The sequence below is a fragment of the Pipistrellus kuhlii genome, unplaced genomic scaffold, assembly GCF_014108245.1.
Source record: "Pipistrellus kuhlii isolate mPipKuh1 unplaced genomic scaffold, mPipKuh1.p scaffold_m20_p_11, whole genome shotgun sequence".
In the NCBI taxonomy this organism is placed as follows: domain Eukaryota; kingdom Metazoa; phylum Chordata; class Mammalia; order Chiroptera; family Vespertilionidae; genus Pipistrellus; species Pipistrellus kuhlii.
The window spans coordinates 20,945,890-20,969,264 of record NW_023425416.1 but is presented as its reverse complement, the minus strand read 5'-3'; the positions used below and the strand labels follow the sequence as shown (position 1 = coordinate 20,969,264).

The 23,375-nt window shown below is 37.4% G+C and overlaps 1 protein-coding gene across 5 annotated transcripts in view; it reads right to left on the bottom strand.

The window, feature by feature from the left end:
* ATG7 (autophagy related 7) overlaps positions 1 to 23,375 on the bottom strand; it is a 207,356-nt gene that overhangs the window by 88,728 nt on the left and 95,253 nt on the right. For 2 of the 5 annotated variants that reach the window (XR_004986815.2, XM_036431130.2), the window contains one exon: positions 15,962 to 16,084. Coding sequence is in view for 3 of the 5 variants with exons in the window: in XM_036431130.2 (XP_036287023.2) it covers positions 15,962 to 16,084 (123 nt within the window). In the remaining 2 variants the exon portion in view is untranslated. Of the gene's footprint in view, positions 1 to 13,138; positions 13,265 to 15,961; positions 16,085 to 23,375 lie in introns of those variants that run through there. The other 3 variants (XM_036431129.2, XM_036431128.2, XR_004986816.2) reach the window with 3 other exon arrangements.

The window sequence follows — 23,375 nt, the reverse complement described above, 5'->3', positions numbered from 1 at the left end:
GGAAGAGGCTCTTAAGGGAAGAATGAAATTGTAAAACTACCCGAAGCCATGTTTTTTGCTACATGGGAAAAAAAAAAATCCTGTTTTCAGTGACAGAAAATGACATTAACAAAGAGAAAACAGGATGAGCAATGAAAAAAAAGATGGTCATGACATTAAACACCCCCAACGTCAACGAAGGGGGGGGGGGGGGGCGCGCCAGGATTACATGGCCTGGTTACAAATTCCTCGTTTATGTTAAAGCCAGTTTGAACTTTTGTTTTTTGCTATCATAACCAGGGTCTACATGGCCACAAAAGATTTCTTATTGAAAATGATTACTAAGATGATCAACTAAGTAAAATGCAAGTAAACCCACTGTGAAAAACAGGAAGTGCCACACAAGTGTCAGGTGTTGATCACATACCAAGTGGCAGGCAGGTGGGAACTAGAAAATACTGCTGAACCAATGTCAGGAAAGTGAGTGAAAACAACCATTTTTCACTATGGAGACTTCTGAAAATACACAGAGGCAGTCAGAATGGTATAATGCCCTGTCATGGTACCTTTCCCCAGCCCCAATAACCACCCACCTAATCCAGGAGAGTAGAGCTGGCTCAGTCAAGGAGAGCAGTATTGGCCAACTTTTCCTGGAGCACATACTATGCCTGGTCCCAGGCCGAGAAGCCCCTCTCCAACTGGAATTGTATGTGGGGCCTTTGGCAATGGGATAGAACCTTATAATAGGAAGTCCAATGTCAGGAATTCATGAATTCAGCCTTTTCAGACTTGTGCTGGGCCCTGACCTGACAAGTGCCTCATTCTTTCTAATGCTTGTTATGATTTCTTAATATTATCCTTGGATGTGCATTTTGTCGTGACAGCTATTGAAGAAAGAAAATCTTACCAGAACTAAAAGTAAATTGGCTATAGAAAAATATTTGTAATGTTGACACCATTTTTCTTCTGTGGATTAAAGTAAGCAATTTCCTCTTTTTTACAAAAAGAGAAAATAGCCTCTGGCATATTTAATTTAGTGTGCACACAAGGAGGATGATCAAAACTATGGAACCCAGGTGTTAAAGACTTATTCTATCATTATTATGGAATATTAAGTTAGGAAAGATAAAAAAATCTCTAATCCAATTGAATCAAACTTTGTGGTAGAAGTGTGGGCTAAATATCAGTACTCTTGAAAAACACCCCAGATAAAATTCTAATGGGCAGCCAGGTTGAGAACCACTGTTCTAACCCAGCCAATATGTATTTTTTAGAATTAAAAAAATATATGATTTTATTGATTTCAGAGAGAGAAAGGGAGAGGGAGAGAGCGAGACTGAAACAGTGATGAGAGATCATCAATCAGCTACTTCCTGCAAACTCTCTACTGGGGAATCAAGCCCACAAGTTGGGCATGTGCCCTGAATCAAACAGCGACCTCCTGGTTCATAGGTTGGTGCTCAACCACTAAGCCCCACCTGCCCAGCCCAGCCAATATTTTTTTTTAGCAAATAAGGACCAGAGGTACAGATAGGACTCTGACCAACTCAAATAGCTCATCTAGGATTAGAAAATAAGCCCTAGCTGGTTTGGCTCAGTGGATAGAGCATCGACCTGTGGACTGAAGGGTCTCAAGTTCAATTCCAGTCAAGGGCATATGCCAGGGTTTCAGGCTCGATCCCCAGCAGGGGGTATGCAGAAGGAAGCCAATCAAGGATTCTCTTTCATCATTGATGTTTCTATCTTTCTTCCCCTCTGCCTTCCTCTCTGAAATCAATAAAAATATATTGGGGGGTGAGGGGGGACACACAAAACAGGTCTCTGGGTTTGGTCATATTTTTCAAATGAATAACTCGGTCATCCTATTGTATTTTCTTTTAACAAGGGATACAAAAGCAGAACATATAGGAATTTTTAGAGTTAAAGTAGAGAAATAAGACATCAGGGAAGAGGAATCCAAAAATTTGACAAACATTAGCTATTTAACCTTATTGACAACCAGAAAATGCAAATTAAAGGCATAATGATATATTATTATACACTCAACAGATAGGCAAATTTTTAAAAATATGACAGTACCAAGATGTTGGCAAGGATATACAGCCACAGAAACTCCCACATACCACTATTAATCAATTAAATTGTTCCAAATTGTTTTGGAAGGCATTTTGTCATGATCTAATAATGTTGAAAATTCATATTTTCTATGACCTAACAATTCTGGTCTTACATATATAACCTAGAACATATATTCTCAATGGAGGCAATATTACCCCCACAAAGGAGCAAATATTGATTTCTGGTAGGTGAAAGTATCTTGGACATTACAATGACTTTTGGCTCTCCAAAGCTTAATCCTACCCAATAAAATCTTATTCTTTAGGATTAATTTAATTTGAATATTAAAGTCTACATTTAAAATTAATTAATTTTTCTCCCTAGGAGAGATGATAATGGAAAAAAGATTGAAAAACTCTGACCTATAAAAATGTTGCACAGGTATACACAAAAATGCTCCAACCCACACTCTTTATTATAGTCCCAAACTGGAAGGGCTACAAATATCCATCTAAAGAGGAATGAATAAGCTGTAGAATACTATATAGCAATGAAAAGGAAAAATTCAGATACAAAAAACATTCTGGGTTAACTTTCACAATATTGAGAAAAAGAAGCAAGATATAAGAAGTTACATAAGACACAATTCTATTTATAAAAGTTCAAAGTCAGGCAAACTAAATTATATTGTTTAGGAATCCATATAGCAGACTAAAGCTGTAAGAAAAGCAGGGAAATAACTATCACAAGAGATAGGACAGTTACCTCTAGGGCTGTGATCAGAGAGCCAAATATGAGAGAGGTAAAAGGCAATGTTCTATTTTTTACTTGGTGTTTATATAATTATTATTTAGATTGTATAAAATGTTTTAATTTTCTTGTGCATGTGTTATAACTTGTTTGGAAACATCCTACCTAATAAAAGAGCAATATGCAAATTAACCTTCACTCTGCTATACCCACTAGCCACGCCCACCAGCCAATCAGAGTGAGTATGCAAATTAACCCCAACCAAGATGGCTGCCACCACAGAGAGTAGGAGGGAGACTTGGGTTTCCCCAGCAATGGTGGAAGCCAAGCTTTCCACACACCCTGGCCGGCCCAGGCCTCCACTCAAGGATACAAAGTTTCAATTATAGAAGATGAATCCCAAGAAAAATGGTGGCAGTGGAGCTGGAGAGAGCAGGCTAGGGCTGCACCTTGTGATGGAGGAAGCCAAGCTTTCCACCTGTCCTGGCCCGCCTAGGCCTCTACTCCAGGCTACAAAGTTTCAATTATAGAAGGTGAATAAACCCAACAGAAATGACTGCTGCCAGGGAGTGAGCAGGAGGCTTGGTTTCACTCCAGGCTACAAAGTTTCAATTGTAGAAGATAAATATATCCCAGATACCAGGGCCTCCGCTTGGGTTGCTGGGGGGTCATGGCCGGCCTGCAAACCACCACACACTCTTCGCCCAGTATGCCCCACACCCCAAAGGGACCCCCACCCTGATCCAGGACACCCTTCAGGACAAACCAGCTGGTCCCCACCCATGCACCAGGCCTCTATCCTATCTATTGTAATAAAAAAAAAAAAATTAGAGTAATATGCAGATTGACCATCTCTCCAACACACAAGATCAAGATAGCTGCTCCCATGTGGTCAAAGATCCTGCCCCATGTGGACACAAGATGGCCACCACGGAAGGGCAGTTGGGAGGGACCAGGCCTGCAAGAGAGGGCAGTTGGGGGCGATCAAGCCTGCAGGGAAGGGCAGTTAGGGGTGACCAGGCCAGTAGAGGTGGGAAGTTGGGGGGCAAACAGGCTGGAAGGGGAGCAGTTAGACATCAATCAGGCTGGCAGGGCAGTGATTAGAGGGTGATCAGGCTGGCAGGCAGAAGTGGTTAGGGGCAGTCAGGAAGGCAGGCAGGTGAGCAGTTGGGAGCCAGCAGTCCTGGATTGTGAGAGGGATGCCCATTTAGGGCAGTCAGACATCCCTTGAGGGGTCCTAGATTAGAGAGGGTACAGGCTGGGCTGAAACCCCATCCCTCACCTTCCCCCCGCCCCCCGCATGAATTTCGTGCACCAGGCCTCTAGTTAAGATATAAAAGAAAAAAGAAGGGGCAAATTTTCTTGATCTCTACCATTTTGATATTCCTAAAGCATTGTTTGGATCAAGATATTTCTGTGCTCCTAAGTAATAATACAACTATTCCAAATATGAGTGGTGCTTTCAGACTTTAATTTACAGAATCTCATCTGGACCCTGGCCTCAGTAGAAAGCAGTGAGTCAGAAACCATTCCTCAAAAGAGGTAACTGCTTGAGTTCGAAGGACCAGCAGGAATACCAGGCAGATCCCATGGGGTAGAAATAGTGTTTGACCAGCAGAAGGCTCAGCTGAACAAAGTTTGGAGGTGGGAGAGAACACAGCAACAGAACAGAAGTATGCACAGCCTAACTGAAGAGGACTTGGGACCACACTAGAGAAAAAACTATTTTCTAAAGTTGTCCTTTAGAAAATCATAATTTAATTGAGAAGTTGCAATTGTTTCACATTAGGAAGTTTTACCCTAATCTGAAAGTTAATGTGCATTCTTATTTATACCTTGACTGGAATCAAATAGGTTTTTATAAGCTTGTCTACAACAAAACCACCTGTTGCTAATCTCTTTCACATTCAAATAATATCCATTTAATGTGAATTACCATTTTAATGGTTTATGATTGTTGAAAGTTTAATTCAAGACATTTATGTTCAAAGGCCTATTGTATATAAAAAAATTTAAAAATCTATGGCAGTTTTCCATTTGGTTCATTTACATTTAGCTTATAAAAATGAAGGTTTGTATATCTCTAGGGATTTCAAAGCACATTATAACACCAACATTGTTGGGCAGGTATTATTATCCCTTTTTATCGGTACAGATGAAGTCCAGGCAAGAGGAAATGATGTAACAAAGTGGCAGGACTAGGACTGAATCCCTGCTCTTTAGAACCCAAATCCTATGCTCCTTTCACAAGAATACTCTGTTTCTAGGCCTGTGATGCTAAGGGATGATGGGAGCTAGACTTAATATTATTTCAGTCTAACTTTCAAGGTATTTAAAAATGAAGTTTTTAACCTAGCCATGGAAGTGCCTCAGCCTGCGGGCTAAAGGGTCCTGGGATTGATTCCAGTCAAGGAAACATACCTTGGTTGCAGGCTCCTCCTCAGCCTGCGCCCTGGTTGGGGCTTGCGCAGGAGGTAACTAATCAATGTGTTTCTCTCACATTGATGTTTCTCTCTCTCTTTCCCTCTCTCTTCCACTTTCCCTAAAAATCAATGGAAAAATACCACTGGGCAAGGGTTAACAACAAAAAAGTTTAAAGGAAAATAAAGTTTTATTTTTACAGGTTATTATTGAAAGAAAGAGAAGGAGAAATAAGTATTTGGATATACAACTTGAAATAGTTATTTCTAAAGAGTTGATACTGAATTGGTGCTTTAAAACGTCAATTCAATGATAAACTTAAGTTAGACAAAGGGCAACATAAATATCATATATGTGTGTCTTTTATAAAAATAAAAATTTTAAAAAATCTTTTAAAAGCCAGGTTTCTTTCCTTTTAATAAAATGCTAAGGAGAATTAGGTATGGCCTCTTCTAAGGAAGATAAACACAAAGGCCTAACTTTAGTAGCAAAATTAAAAGCAAACAAATCCACAGTAATTTGCTATATTTATTACTAGGAACCTAATGATTTTGTTCTGCAACAATAAGATATACATACTTCTACTTTAGCACTGAATTTTTCCCCCCACCAGACAGCTGGATAAAGGCAAATGAAAGCCGGCTCTCAATTTCCCTTTATAATTTAGGGAAAAGTAAAGGCCAGGAAGAAAGAAGTAATCTCTTACTTGTTCTTTTTTCCAATGGTAAGTCCGGAGATGAAATCATGACAGTAAAAACCTAATTCCCACAGATTTGATTAGAAGCCAGTCAATTCTTAAAGTGGCAAAAAAACATGGTGATGTTGGCTGACCAGGCCCTGGATAATATAATGAATTAAACCATGCTGTCAAAGAACACAGGTGTAAGGAAACAGACAAAAAGCAAAAGGGCTCTGTTAAACCGGTCACTCTGAAAGTAGAGGTACTCTCTATAGAGCAGAACACAACCAGGCTCATGAAGTAAACCTTGAGATGTAGATGAACACTGAGCATAGCTAAATTTAACAATGTCCAGGCAACTTAGAAAATCAATTCACTTCCCGAGCCTTGACATCCTCAAAGGCTTGCTGTGGGCATCCAAAGGCTAGAAAAGTTCCATGAAAATTACAGATAATGTAATCAGTATTGCTTGCTATACACCTCACAGTACTTTTCATCTGAGATCTTAGATGCTTCCATTCTGGAAAGCTTTCTCTCCTACAATTGGAGTTCCAACCTTGGAAGCCCAACTCAAAATCCAACTTTCCTGGAGCCTTCTTTCTGCATTTGATTCTCCCAAAACCCTGCAGGGCTCATTACACCATGAGTTCAGCTCTCTGCACACCCTTTGTCCTGCAGCCTCAGTTACTTTTCCATCTTACCCCCCTGTCTCCCGAAGGCCTGCCTTGTACCTCTTTGAATCCCCACAGCACATGAACTTGGCAAGGGGTCAAAAAGTATTCGTTGACTGATAGAAGCCATGGTTAAACCTGAACAACATTTAATTTTTAAAAAATACACACCTTAGAATATTTCTTATCCCCTTCCCTCCCTGCACTCTCACAGCTATTTGAGAAGGAAGATGAAGCAACACTAAGATTTCAGAACCAAGAAATCAATTTAATTTTACAGTATCAAAACATGGACAACCCCCAAATTCAACACATGGCAGCTGTTATGTTTGCAAATGAGAAGGGTCAGCTGTAAAAATACAGCCTCTAGAATAATGGTCACAGGGCAAACTGTAAGAACACTCTGATGTAGTCAGGAAATCAGGGCCATGGCTCTCCACTTCCTGGTCCCAACTTTCTCTCTCACAAGATTATATCTTGAAAAACACCCTCCTACCCAACAAAAGGCACTACTTTATCTTATTGTTTTTCTAATTCAAAGACATACATAACTGCCAATCAGAGATGACTGGGTCAAGCCAACCAGTATTCCGTTTCATATTGAAGCAAATGAACAACCCAACTTGATGGTTTGCTTGGTCAATGTAATATCATGTCATACATGTATTTCAGTTAGACTTTTCAACAATGGAAAATAGCAAGGATGCCCATATGATATCTGGAGATAGCCTCACCTGGAAAAGACCTGCCTGTAACAGCAGGACCTCTGGGGTACATTGCTTAATAGGATGACCAAGTCTCCCTACTTAGAGATGAGGGTGTTAACAGATATGAACTCAGGCCTTCTGATAAGGTCAGAGTTCAGGCTACTCATTCATTCTGTGTGTTTTAGTGTAATATGGATGATTTTTAAAGAACTCTTCATATACTATAGATTCAACATTAAGGAAACTGCCATTACTTAGGACAAGGGGGCTTTGGAGTTCATCTTTATACCAAGAAGTCATGAATGGTATGCTTTATGAATATACTGTTATGGTGATGGGAGACCTGATATTACAAAGAAGGCAAAGTCCTGAGTGCTGAGAAAGAGGTCAGTTGGCTAGTTCACATCATTTTGGATTTACACCCACTGCTATACAACCAACAAATACACAGTATGATAAATGTTATCTGAAGGCTTAAAGTAGTTCTAAATCTCAAAAGAATGCAACCAAAAGTTATTTCTAGCAATGGCAGCCAGATAGACACCAGAGAATATGTATAAAATGTATAAAAAGTAATTGCTCTGATACTTTTAAAATATTTTTGATACAAGAATTAGCCATTTTTTTTTAACTTCTTGGTCATATTAAGTATAATTGAATCAAAATCACTGAATTATAGGAGCTAAAAAGGATTTCATATATGGTTCAATCCCTTTAAGTGGGAAAGCTGATACAAAAAATGTTTAAGTTATTCACCCAAGTACTCATGAGAACACTAATAGAACAAGAACTAAAATTTGAGGAGGATACAGTTCCCATGTTCTATTTCTTAATATTAGCTGCTCTAGCGTTGCTTTTAGCATTTATTGATATGATTCTCCCCTTCTCTCCTAACGAAGTATACTATCCAAGACTCGTTAGGGTGGGGAACTTGGTCCAGACTTCGTCTGTCTATCCTCCAACTGGATCCTTCCCTAATACCAACTTATCTAAACATCTCAAATGCATGTAGAAAATTCTGACAGCAAATAAAAGGGACTCATTTTACAAAGGAGAACAGCCAAGCCTTATTTCAAAAACTAGTCTCTAGTTTCCAATCTAAGATTTAAATGGCTTTCTGCTTGCTGTTTCTGCCTCCCTCCACTCCCTTCCCCCCTTCATTTAGGAGGGAAGGCCAAGGCTGTGTCTTGCTGGATTGCTTCATAAGGGACAGTCAAGGGAGGATACAGTCTGAGGATGGCCAGTGCAGGTTGGACATGGGCTAGCAGAAGGCTCTGGAAAAGAGAACTGGACTCATAGGCAGTCTAGGTCGGGCCCCAGAGCAATTCCTCTCCATTGGAAACAGGTCTAAGTGCTGACACGGGGTTTCCCACAGCTTCTACTGGCCTCCAAAGGCTATTTGTCATCAGAGGCTCTTGATGAAGCTGTACATAAATATCTGACTGTTGTTAAATACAAAACAAAACAAAACAAAACAAATAATCCACAGGAACCAAATCAAAACCAGCTGTGAGTGAGAGGCCAAATCTCAGTGTAAGTGCAAAAGGCCCAGCAGAAACATTTGTTAATGGTGCTATTTACTTTGCTGAATAGTAAATTGTCATGCCAATGAAGTCATATCACATGACTCTAATGTTTTTCTTATGACTTTCCTGCTATGAAAGAAATGGGCACTTTATTTTATAGAATCCTGAATTCTGTAGTAGATGAGTCAGAATCTGAGTTTTAATTCACAATCAGCCCATTAACTCAGCCTGTTCATTTCTGACAGCCTGTTGGTGATTTTACATTCTGTGTTAAAGTTGGTGTTAAACTTTCTTTTAAAATTATCATTAATCCCTAATTCTACAATTGTATACAAAGAGTGCTGTTACTATAATCCTGAAAATATAACTGTATGATGTAACATCAAATATGATACTATAGTTAAGGCAAGAGAGCCTAAAATTAATCCTGAAGTCATGGAACTTGCAATCTGTCAAGAATGAGAATGAGGTATTTCAGGGAAGATGGGTTATGGGATTCTAACATTTGAATTTCTCAAGGATATGCCAATATAGCTTGTTTTATTAATTATCTTATGAATCAGTCTTTTCTCTCTAATTAAATGAAGCTTGAAAATGATTTGGCATTTCCGACAGCACCATACTGAACCCACAGTTGGAATGAAATCAGTACATGCGAACTGATAGCTGATGATAAATAACCCTAAGAAGGCAAGTCACGGCAAATTTTATGAAAACATGGCTAAGTCATTCACATGTCTGATTTAGTCTCTTAACAAATTCAGCAATTTAAAGAGTATTTGGTGAGTTCTTCACCAGCTCCACAACTTGGATATCTTGTGCTTCACCAACTTTTAAGCCAGTTTCTTTGGTTCCAACTGGGATAAACAGATGTCTAGCAATAGGAAATTGGGCTCAATCTCCAAATATTCAAATCCATTCTCTCTACAGGTCTTAAAAATAACAGTCAGAACTTCATGCAAAATTCCCCATTCAGATGGCAACAGTTTAAGAGAGTAAAAAGCTGAGTGGGCCCTTTCCCCTCTGTGAGGCTTCCCAATACCTCAAGGGTAGAATGGGACTATAATTTGGCAGCTAGATGGATGATAAACAAAGAGGTCTCTGTCCAACACCCCTACTTTATGAAATATAACATTAGAAAAAAACATTTATGAGGTATTTTTAATTTTTAAGAAAATAGTTTTTTTGTTTGTTTTTAACTACATGTTTTTATTGATTTTTAGAAAGAGAGGAAGGGAGAGGGAGAGAAAAAAAACATCATTGTGAAAAACATTAATAAGTTGCCTCCTGCACTCCACCCACTGGGGATTGAGTTTGCAACCTGGACATGCCTGGTGACTGGAAATTGAACCAGAAACTCCTTGGTACATGGGAGGACACTCAACCAACTGAGCTGCACCAGTCAGGGCTATTTTTAAGTTTTTTTGTTTTTTAATTTATAACTTGAGATTAAAAAAATATTTTTATTGTATCTTAGCTCAGCAGCTTCTCCTCGTTACACTAAATGATACAGGATCATTTTCCTTTATCTGCAAAATCAATCTACCAGTTCTGTTCTTTAAGTTGTATCTCCATCCTATCTCTAATACCATCCAGTCATTTTCACTCATTTATTCAATTACCTCAAATTCATCATTACCCCAAACAAACTAATCTTTGTAAATCTGGCAACTCCCTACACCATATATCCAGTCCCTACTCTGCACCTTATACTTCCAGCCCTCGTTACACAAACCAACCTGGTGCTTTGTCTGTTAATCTCAACAGCACTATTATCATACTAGCAACCTAGACTAAAATAATGGCAATTGTTTTGGATGATGGAAAGGGAATGGGTGCAAAAAATTTTAAGACAGATCTCAATGATCTGTCTTAAATACACATTCCAATCCATTATCTCTCTGCACCTTTCTATAAAAATAAATGGATTTGTGGTCTCTAGTAGGATCAGTTATGCATTCCTCCATAATTGGGCTATAGTTTGGAAGACAGACCACAGGTATTAAAAGATATGGAAAAGTTCAATAGCTTCAAAAGTTTTTTTTTTTCCTTTAACTAAAAAAAGAATTATCTTGTCACAACATGGATGAACCTTGAAAACATCATGCTAAGTTAAAGATGCCAAATACAAAAGGCCACATATTATAAGATTCCATTTACATGATAAGTCCAGAATAGGCAAATCTATAGAAACAGAAAGTAAAGTAGTGGCTGCCAGGCCTAGATAGAGGGGATAATGAGGAATGACTGCTTAATGGTACAGTTTCTTTTGGGTGTGATGAAAATGTCCTAAACTTAGCAGTAATGGTTGCACAACTCTGTGAATATACTAAAAAACCCACTGAACTGTACACTTTAAAGGGTGAATTTCATAGTATGTGAATTATAACTCAATAAAGCTGTTATTAATAAAAAACAACCTTATCTGATTTCAGGAAACTCTGGCTCCAGCTACATGGCTCATGATTCTGAGTAACACACTAAAAAGTCAAGCCTCTGAGATATTTATTCCGCCTAGAATGCCCTCCCCCACCTCCTACTCTTTCCCTGGCCAAATTCAACTTTTATTTTTAAAGATAGCCTGCTTAACCTTTAAAATTAACTGTGATGGATATCAACTACACTTGTTATGGTGATCATTTTGCAATATGTACAAAGAGGAAAATCATTAATTATACTGAACACCCAAAACTAATATAATTTTATATATGAATTATAGCTCAATTAAAATAATTATTAGTTTTAGAAAACCTAATATTTGTTCCCTTTTGTGTGAAGCTTTCCTTGACATCCTTACTCCTTCAGGCAGGAGTAACTGCTCTCTCAGCACTTAATATATAAATTACTAAAACATTTTTAAAGGTATCAGAGCACCCTATTTATGTCTGTTTCTCCCACTAGACCATGAGCCCATCTCATTAACTTCTGTATTCAGTCACTAGCATAGTGCCTTTGCTATTCATTTTTCAAAAGATGTTCAGTACTTCTCTTTTTAAAAAACAGTATTTGTACAAATATACATTTTATAAGTAATGTATAAAATGATACTGTCATAAATATTTATCTGGTTGAATCTTTTGCAATTCCAATGTTGATGCATGTAAACAGTTATCCTAGATAAGAATTAATTGGGCATTCTTTACTGCATTGCTAAGATAAATAAGTTGGGATCTTTCTATATGGAATGCAGAATTTTATACTGTGATTACTGATCATTTACATATGTACTGGGAATCAGATACGCAAGTCAAAACAGAACCTTTTACACAGATATGTGTGTTTTTTAATATACTTATTTACTCATTTACACACATTTTTCACGGTAATGTAATTAATGCAGGCAGGAAAATGTCTTTTGTTTTTATAAGGTCATCTAGTGAGCATTATCTTAAAACAGTCCTAGTTAGCCCTAGCTGGTTTGGCTCAGGGGATAGAGCACTGGCCTATGGACTGAAGGGTCCCAGGTTCGATTCCAGTCAAGTGCACATGCCCTGGTTGTGGGCTCGATACCTGGTGGGGGTATGCAGGAGGCAGCCAATCAATGATTCTCTCTCATCATTGATGTTTATATTTCTCTATCCCTCTCCCTTCCTCTCTAAAAATCAATAAAAAATATTTTTTAAAAACAGTCCTATTTAGAGCTTTTTAAGAAAAGTAATGATCTTTTCCTAAGATAGGAGCTGCAAATTCCAAAACTTATAAGGATCATCAACTAAAAAGCATCATCTAAATGGAGAGCATCACCTAAAAAACTTTGAGAACAAAATAGAGAGCCCAGAAATAAAACTACACCTGTGTGGTCAATTAATCTATGACAAAGAAGACAAATCACACAACAGGGTGTAGACAGTCTATTCAATAAATGGTGCTGTGAAAATTGGACAGATATATACAAATAACTAAAACTAAACTAGACCACTTTCTTATACCATAAACTCAAAGTAGATTAAATATTTAATTGTAAGACCAGAAAGCATAAAACTCCTAGAAGAAAAACACAGGCAGTAAAATTGCTAACATTTTTTCTTAGCAATATTTCTTCTGATATATCTTAAGTATGGGAAAGAAAATTTAAAATAGGACTACATCAAACTAGAAAAGACAAGCTACTGAATGGGAGAAGACAGCTGATAATAGGTTAATATCCAAAATTTGTAAAGAACTCATATAAGTCAATACACGCACACAAAACCACCAAATAATCCAATTAAAAAATGAGCAGAGGACCTAACTTCTACACAGCGCACACATAGATGGCCAACAGACATATGAAAAGATGTTCAACATCAATAATCATCAGAAAAATGCACATTAAAACCAGAATGAGATATCACCTCACATTTTACAGAATGGCTACCATCAATAAATCAATAAACAAGCGTTGGTGAGGATGTGAAGAAAAGTAAACCCTCACCCACTGTTGGTGGGACTGAACATTGGTGTCAGCTGCTGTGTAAAACAGTATGGAATTACCTCAAAAAATAAAAGAGAATTACATTATGATCCAGCAATTTCACTTCTGAGTATATATCCAAATAAATTAAAAACACTAATTTTAAAGAATGTATGCACCCTATGTTCATTGCAGTATTATTTACAATAGCCCAGATGTGGAAGCAACCCATAGATGAGGGGATAAAGAAGATGTGGTACATATATATTATTACATATGTACTTCATCTTCTTTACATAATATTACATAAAATATTACAGTCAATGAAAAGAATGAAATCTTACTATTTGTGATGACATGGATGAACCTAGAGGATATTATGCTAAGTGAAACAAGTCAGACAAACACAAATATGATATCATTTCACTTATATGTGGAATCTACAGAACAAAATAAACAAAACCTCAAGACTTATAGATTTATAAATAAAACACAGAACAAATTGAGGGTTGCCAGATGGAAGGGGAGTTGAGGGGCTGGGTAAAAAAAAAAAAAAAAGGTGGAAGAATTAAGAAGTACAATTTGTAATATTATAATAACTATAAATGGTACCAAGTAGATACTAAATTATTGGGGAAGTTGGCTCATAAACTATATAGTTATCTAACCACTATGCTATACACCTAAAACTATTATAAAATATACTGAATGTCAACTGAAATTAAAAAAATATATAAATAATATGTTAATACCTTTGGGCAAGAAACTAACAACATTGTGTCTCCACTAAGAAAACTGAGTGGTCAGGGAAAAGCATAGAAGATTTCCTTTTCACATAGAGTATTTTCTATATCTTTAAATTTCATATCAAGTACATTATTTATCTATATAATTTGCTTCTTGGCTCCAGATAACCATCACTATTTAGGAATGCAGGCCTGGTGTTGCCAGATCTGATTTTTTAAAGAAGTCATAAATAGGAAAATTCTGATTTTTATGTAAAACCCATAATTTTAAAATGTTGGCTTTATTCAGAATTTAACACATAGAGCAGGCCAAACAAAACACACCTGCAAGCCATATCTGGCTCATAGGCCAACCAGTTTACCATCTTTAATAAAAAATTTGATGTGTGGCTTATGGTTCCAAAACTATAAATATATTTAATGGAGGAAAAGTTCAAAAAGAAAAATCAGACTTGTAGATGAATCCATGCCTTATCCTGCCCACCATCTCTTTAGTCCCTATTGTCTTAACATTCTGGGGTCTTTTAAAAGGTTGTTAATATTTGACCAACTAAAATGCAAGTCAGTCAGGGTTAATCAAGAAATGTGCCCATTATTTTAACATCTGCTCTGTTTTAAAGAGTGAAATATGGGGTCAATTTCAAGTTTCAATTCTTCTAGCCAACTAAAAAGTATGTGAATTATTTCTAGCTGGCTGGAAAAATTCCCTCAACCAACTAAACAAATGATTATAAGGTTGAAAAGACCTGTTTTTTTCCTCTTATCATCAGGCAGTACACTGCTACTCAAAAGACAATATGGTGGCTATGATCAACATAGAGTTCTGAACCATCTCTGGGAACCCAGTCAAAATTCTGGGGGAAATCTGAAAGTCTCTTAAAAGTCCTGCCGAGATGCCATTTATCTTCTGAAACTAAGAGACCATATGTGGGTATAACCACTGGTCATCAGTGGAAGACTGTAGCTGTTGAATGCCCAGGACAACAAAACCAAAGCAAGTTAAAGAAGAACCAGTTTCAGTCCTAAGTCTAGCACTACAGGTGTACTCTTTCATCTTTGGTGTGCTTAAAATTCTCATCCCAATCTGTTAGAAGCTTCAAGGGATTTGACTGGTATTTTCATATGATTTCCCCATACTCAGTGCTAGCTCCAATCTTCCAAACAGTAGCCTTTTTACCACCAGCTGGTCCAACATTGGGCTTGACCCTTTACTCACTGACTGGTGGGGCCTCCCTCAATGGTGAGAATACACAACCCCAAGAAGGGGTGGCAGTGGGGCGGTAATCACTGACTCAAACTATCGGACTAATGGCAACTTTGCAGGACACAGGCTTTCCTTATGTAGCTTGTGGAAATGCTATGGCAGGTCACATTTTTTCCTTAAAGTTTTTTCATCCAGGTAGCAGGGCATAAAGATGTTGATTTAATATCATTCAACCATTTTGAGAAGTTGCCCATTTTGCCAAGTGACACATAAATAGCTCCACACTATATACCGCATTTGGAGAGAAAAAAAAAGTAACTATATGTTGAATCCCAGTCTTAAAAAAAAACAAACACCTATGATTATAGTGACACAGGAAATTAAGATCTGCAAAATATTCAAACCGCCAAGCTACATGTAACTCTCTTAGGTTGTAATCAAGGAAGCCATTTCATGGTAGGGTTCAATGGCCTACCAAGACTGATTAATTGTGAAATAAAAGCCAGGCATGTTCTTTGCAGAACAGTGCCAGAGTCCAATGTCTTCCCTGACTTGCAGTTTGATGTATGGACATAAGAGCTGATTTTCAGCAAGAAATAGCTGCTTAAAAATCAATAACCTGTACTCCCCCTATCAGCAATTTTTTGAATTTGAGACCTACTATACAACAATCTGCACACATCAGCATCCAGCAACTGCAAAGGGTTTGTTCTAAGGGGGGAGTGGAGGACCATAATTAACGGTTTCCTTTCTTTTCTGTAAATCTAAATATCAAATAAGATTGAAATACATCAGTTCTCAGCACATAAAGCTTGTTTTATTCTTACCTCAGCAGCTTGGGTCTCTTGATGCAGTAATGTAAGACCAGTCAAGTCTTCTAAGAAGGAATGTGAAGAATTAAACACCTTCTCTAGGAATTGAAATCCTTCTCGTTCATATTGATCAAGAACCTGTAAAACATTTACATTTTTTAAAGGGGGGCTGTAGGTCTTAAATGCATATTAAAAGATTTTTTACTTCTAATAAGCACTTGTCAAAAATGAGACAAAAACTACCCTTAAATATGGAGATAACCAATCTGTTGGGCAAAAAAATGGGAGGGTTTAATATTTATCATGTTTTTCAATTTAGATGACAATTTTTCTCAAAATAGGTTACATGCAAATTCACTAAAAGTTCTAGAAAAGTTGGGTTACTAATTTTAAAGTCTACTTTTTAGGAAAAAAATAGCAGGTAAGAGAAGAGCCAATAAAATATATATATATTATATATCTTTTTTTTTTTTTTTTTACAAGAATAAAGAGTAGGGAAGGGACAGAAGGATGGGAAATGGGACCTACTGGCTAGCCAAACATATTTAAAAAATAATTTTAAAATGTAAAACTGAATTTCACCAGGCATGTCACAAAAGAGGAGACCCAAATGGCCAATAAACTTATGAAAAGTTGCTTAGCATTACTAATGATTAGGGAAATAAAAACTAAAACTATAATATAATATTGTTTTTTAATTGTTTTTATCAATGTAATATTGTTTTATAGCTACCAGCAGGGCTAAAATGGAAAAGACAGAAAATACTGAGTACTGGCAAAGATTTGGAACAACCAGCATTCTCCTGGGAGTACAAAACAAGGCAACCACTTTCGAGGTTTAATACTTGTATGTGCCATGATAAAAAAAAAAAAAAAAAAAAAAAAAAAAAAAATCTACTCCTGGATACATACACCCAACAAAAAAATATGTACATATGTGCATCAGCAGACCCGATCAAAAGTGTCCATAGTGGCACTATTGATGACTAGAAGCCCGGTGCACAGATTTATGCACAGGTGCGGTCCCTCCGCCTGGCCTGCAGGGATTGGGCCAAAACTGGCTCTCTGACATCCCCTGAGGGGTTTCAGATCATAAGAGGGCTCGGGCTTGGCTAACAGACCCCACTGGTGCACGATTAGAGCTGGGGAGGGGTCGTGGGAGGGCTCTAGAGCATATCCAGCCTGTTTTGCCCAGTCCCAATTGGCTGGATCCCAGCAGCAAGCTAATCTACCGGTCTGAATGCCTGCCCCCTGCTGGTCAGTGCACATCATGCTACTGGTCGAACGATTGCACACTTAGCATATTAGGCTTTTATTATATAGGATAGTTCCCAACTAGAAACTACACAAGTGCCCACCAATAGAATGAGTGAGCAAACTGGATTATTCATGTAGCTGAATACTATATAGCAATGAAAACAAATACAATTACATGCAATAATATGGATAATTCTTACAAACATAATGTTAAACAAAAGGGAGAAGCAGTATGTACTGTATGATTACTTTTATATAGCACTTAAAAAAAAAACAAGCAAGATGAAATCTATGGTGTGAGAAATCAGGAATGGTTAACCATGAAAGATTGAAATTGAAAGGGAGTACAAGGGAGGGATTAGGGTGTGGTTAGTATCTGCTTTTCTTTTTTTATCTGGGTGCTGGTAACAAAGGTGTACTTTTTGTATTGTCCTTCAATTAAAAAGGTCAAAAGGTAAAAGGCCAGTAATCTTGACAGAACAACATAAGTATTTCAAAGCAATAAAAAAGACGATTATAATATGCTTAAAAATTCAATAATCACAGAAACTGTGAATTGCAGAAAGCAAACAGTGACTAGAATGCCTCAGAAAATCTCTCAGATTTCAGAAGAAATAAAGAGATGAACTGAAGAGATAGCAGGCACTGAAGATAAAGGCAATAAATTACACATAAATAGAAAGGTTACAGAAGCAATATAGCACACATACAAAAAAATGATAGCTTCTCCATTCAGAAGTTAAAATGGTATATGTTGGAAGTGGCCCATTGCCTTCACTAGCAGAGAGGTGTGGACAAGGAACCCGGAAGGCTGGTCAACCTTGAAGCTCTGAAAGGTCAGAAACAACCACCAACAGTTTAGTTGAGATAATGGTAGCTGAGGAAACTTCCACCTTCTAGTTTTATGTAAATTCTTGCTGATTGGCTATTATTGGAATTGCCTGCCCAAAGGCTATTGGTGTATCCCATAGTCTTAATAAAAGGGATAGCAAGGCCAGAGTGGAGTGAAATCCTTCCCCTGGAGTTGGGCTTCTGCTTGGCCCCCAATATTCCCAAATTTATAGTCTCTTCCATTTGCATGAAGCCTCCTCTAAAGCCCAAACCCTGAACCCTGAACCATGTGTGATGTGGGGGGGAGGGGTCACTCACAACTGGCAGCCCAACATAGGGCACTCGCAGGTAAACCCTTCAATCTAGCAATTCCAGTTCAGATTGTTCAAATATTTTTTTAAATGCTTTTTTTTTTTTGAGGGTTTGAGAATTGTGGTTTTCCTTTTTTATAGTATTCTTTAGTATTCAATTATCTTTCACTTTACAAAGTGAACATTTAAAGAAAATCTGATGATAGGAATGTTGAGTCTGAAGCAGCATGCCCACACTATTTTTGTTGTGCCTAGCTTGATGCACAAAGACTGATGTGTAAGAATGATCACCACAACACAATGTGAAGCAACAAAAGATGAGAATCAACTACCCTTCTATAGGGAACTGCTGAACTAAATCAAGGTGTATTTACAATCAAGGACATAATCTGGATCCATCAAAAGAATGGGGCAGTTCTATATACTAAATGTAAGCTGTAATTGAAAAAAAAAAAAAAAAAAAAAAAAAAAAAAGATTACTGTTCCCTTTCACCCAAGAAAGAATTAGGCAGTTCCAATAAGTACTGATATAAACTAATTTCCAAGGTACAGAATATATTAAAAATGCCTACACTATGGGTCGAAGTATTAAAGTTTTAAAAATAAAGTGGATCTGTTTTTGGTTATTTTCCTCCAAAGCTCTATATTAAAACCAAATGCCCAGTATCATGGTATTAGGAGGTAGGGTCTTTGGAAGTTAATTATAATAGGTCATGAGGGTGGTGCTCTCATGAATGGGATTAGTGTCTCTATCAAAGAGATCCTCAAAGTGCTCTATTTCCCCTTCTGCCATAAGAGGATACTGCAAGAAGCTTTCTATGACCCAGGAAGCAGGCCCAAAAACAGATCCAGAGACAGAGTATCTTTCAGGCCATCAAACCTCAGAGAATATGTAGGAAAGGATGGGGGTAAGGGAGAGAAATTAACAAAAGGACTTGTATGCATGCATATAAGCCTTACCAATGGACATAGACAACAGGGGGTCAGGGCATGAGTGGGGGGGGGAGGGAGGGGGGGAAACTTGGGGGGTAATGGGGAGATTAGGACACATATGTAATAACTTAATCAAGAAAATAAGATTAAAAAGAACAAGCATTCAGTCCATAAAAAAATAATAAATAAAAGAGGAGAGAGGAAGAGAAGGAAATTTACATCTGCATATGCTTGTTTATGCATATATCATCTCTGAGAGAATATACACCCATAACTAGTATCAAGTGGTTGCCTCTGTATATTCTTTTACACAACTTGAGTTTTTAAACCAAGTGCATGTATTACTTGTTAAAATAAAATTAAAATCTTAGTTTAGTATCCCCGTCAAACCCCAACCCCAGTAGTGGTGGAGAAGTCTAGGAAGAAAAGAAAGAACTCTAAAGTCCTGATGAAGTTGGAGCTAGAAAAGAGGGGCAGTCCTCTCTCAGCCACAGGTAGCACAGTAGCTGCAGTGATAATTAGGATCTGAACAGCAGGCAACAAAACAAAATCATCTGCTATCACAGAGAAGGACGGAGTAGGCCATGGAGCTTGAGGAGAGTGGTAATGACCTGGGACAGCTGAGTAGGGAATGTGAGAAAGGAAGCTGATCACCACCACTGAGAGAGTTCTGAGCAATCTGAGGCCCCTGCCCAGGACAGAAAATATAAGCTTTCAAAGAAAGGTGGTTAAAGACCCATCTAAACTTGGGGGCTCAAAGGATAAGGGTGAAAAAGAGAAAAGTCAAAGAAATTGAGGGGCTGGTGAATACCAAGAAGGTTGGTAAGAAAAGACCTGCAAGAAGGAGGGAACAGTTAGACTAGGATCCCAAAGGGATGGAGGACTAGGGGGTGGCTGTGATGTCTCAGGGTATATACAAAATAGTCTTTGGCTGATTAACTGCAGTAAACTAATTTAACAACCGATTGCTTGGATAAAAAGGCACTTAATAACTGAATCTCTCAGTAATAAGATTTCTTGCAAACTGCACTGTCATCTCAGGAAAAATGTGCATGGAAATTAAATGATCTTGTTTGAAATGATAAATGCTGTGTTTAGTGGTCATTTATTCTAAGTGAACCACTAAGCTCATGAAAATAGCTACTTGGTGCCAGGCTTCCAGTAAGGCAAAAGAAGAAATTAGTTTGAAAAATGGACCAAAAATTTGAAAAAATATTGAAATAATTCCAGAGATGAGAATGTGTTAGACTTCATTAAACTTTCAGTTTTTAAGCCTATGTTTCCACAGGTAATTTTGTGGTGCTACAAATCTGGACTGTGGAAAAACTAACAGCAAGGACAGAATGAGCAAAGGCCTTCCCCATAATCGGGATGTACAGAAAGTTTAATGCTGAAACATTATTAATAGCTCTGCTTGAAAAATATGTGGAAAAACATAATCCTCTAGGGGCATATTTAATCAGGCAAGGGTTTTCCAGTATTCCCTTTATGTTCTGGGAAGTTAATCTGTTATGAGTATAAGCAGCTTATAAAAGATACCATGATTCCCCCTCCCATTCACACCCCAAACAGCTTAACCATCTTAAAGGGGAAAACATGTGTTTTACATTATCCAAAAACAAAAAGCAAGGTACTATAATAATGAATTTGAGCACTGCAATAACCTGTCAATCTACATAAAATGTATTACACCTCTTAAGTGAATTACATTCTAGTAATACAAGGTCCTGAGAAATGCACATATTATATTTTGGTCGAATATAAATATTCCAAGGGTTCTGGGAGAGTTTGCTAAGTAGAGAAATAATAATGACACCATTAGTATAAAGATATATAGATCCTTTCCTGATGGGCACAGTTTTCCTTACTGTGCCCCAGAGCAGGCAAGTGTGCGGGAGTGGTCTCTCAGTAATATCCATACTGTAGGTCAAACCATTTGGGCAGAACTCCCATGATGACTACATATTGTCTCTCCTACCTTTCTCTATCTCTCTCTCTCTTTGGTGAAGAAGCTATTCAATCACCTCTTAGCTCTTCTTCAGGAAGAAATGCTCTATACATAAGTGTACATTCAGTGTTGAATTCAGGAACTGAGTTCAGGGTCTTTCTACACCTCCATCTTGTCCCCTCTCCCCACTTTGGTGATTCTTTACTATATCAAACCCATACTCTCCTGTTAGGCATTTAAGTCCCTCCATAAACCTCTACTTTTGGATGGCTCTCTAAAGACCGATTTTCATAGTGTCTACAATCTTCTAACAATACTATGAAATGTTTTTCATTTCATGCGAAGCAGAAGAAATTCATGGCTCACAACTCTTGTCTATTATTCATAAATAGGACACCAGGAACTGAGTATGCTATTTTAAAAAAATAGTTTGTGTATTTTCAAAGGGGAAAGAAAACATGCAGTATTCGCAAAACTCTTAAAGTCTCTGTTGTTCAGGAATTGTACTTACTTGTTCTGGATATTTTTAAAATGTGTGTCCTGATTTCTTTAAAAAATGTAAGTAAATCTTTCCCTATGTCTCAGATAGGGTAATAAAAGAGTATGGAAGCCACTAGGATCCTATTATACAACAATCCACAAAAGGAAGGTCAAAACACTCTCCACTTAGGGATAGTCACCCAGGCGTTTGCAGAGGCTTTGCTCCAAGTTGAAGGCAAAACCTTCTGTACTCCACAACTGTTGCAAAGTAAGCGATTTCAGTCCCACTTCAGATAATGAATGGGAAAGGCTGCTAATAAAACCAGGAAACCCTTGATCAGTTCTGTCTCTTGCTGTCCTGTGATACCTATCATAATAAAAGATGATCAAAGAAGAAAAAGCCCCAGTTTTGGAGGCCCTTACAACATTACCATACCACCTTCACTGCTTCCAGCTCCTCCATAGCACCAACCCGTTGGGAAAGTTGCAACTCCTTTCTCATTCCCTCTTGGTGTAGCCCTACTTCAAATGACCTTATTGCATTAAACGAGATCTATTCCATCAAAGATCAGCTCAAGTTATCAATTACTGCAAGAAGTCTTCCCTGATTAATTCCACTCTCTATGATGCTTTCTTCCCCCACTCCCCAAGGAACATTGAGCTGACAAAGGAATTGAAGGAAATGCTCTGATTCACTATCTCTGGTAATCAGGAGTTGATGGCATTTTTAAATAGCAACCAGATGTTCAATAACTTTGTTACTCTTTCTATATATGTCAATGATATAAAGCAGATAATGGGATGAGAAAACAGCCTCATATGGAAACATGAAACTATCATCCTAACTATATCTGTTGCTGTTAACTTGCACTATTGGATACAAACAGAATTTACAAGGCCAAACTTCTTTTTTTTTTTTTTTTAAGGGACAAATCTGAGTTCAAGATATGTAATCAGTTCAAGATAAGTAATAGTATGTCAAAAACTATAGCATTAATCAGGATAATTACTGACATTTCAAAAATATAAAACAGATAATTCTCTTGTTCTTTCCCTAAAGTCACTGTATAGCGCACATTATTCTAAGGCATCCAAATGCAAAATGGGCACAATAGTAATTTAGAAGATGCGAATGATTTCAAAGTAAAACATCAAATAGCTTTAAAATTGAGATAATTGACAATGTAATATTTCAGCATTTTAATGGAACTTCTTAGGATGCAACACACAACTGTACTAAAAAGAACCAACTAATATTACATCTAGGTATCTTCACATACCAAAATCAGAATTCTATTGAAGCCAACTGGGCAGAAAAAAAAGAAAATGAAAATTGGGGTCGAGGGGGTGTGTGTCAACATGCAACCACTATAATTTGGCAACACTAGGAAAAACAACAAAACACTATCTTTTTGAGCCTGCTTGCTAACCTCTAAAATGGCGATGCAACTCCATGCCTATTTCCCCACTTATTGAGATACAAAAAAGAGTTCATGATTTCAATCACAGACAAGAAGAATTTACAAAGGGCAATAGAAACACAATAAATTTATTACCTTTTCTTTGCACTTACTAGTTTTTTAATGTAATGTTTAAATCACCATATAAGGCTTGCTAAGTATAGAAAATATACGACAAGAAGACACATGTGTCTTCCAGATCAACTATG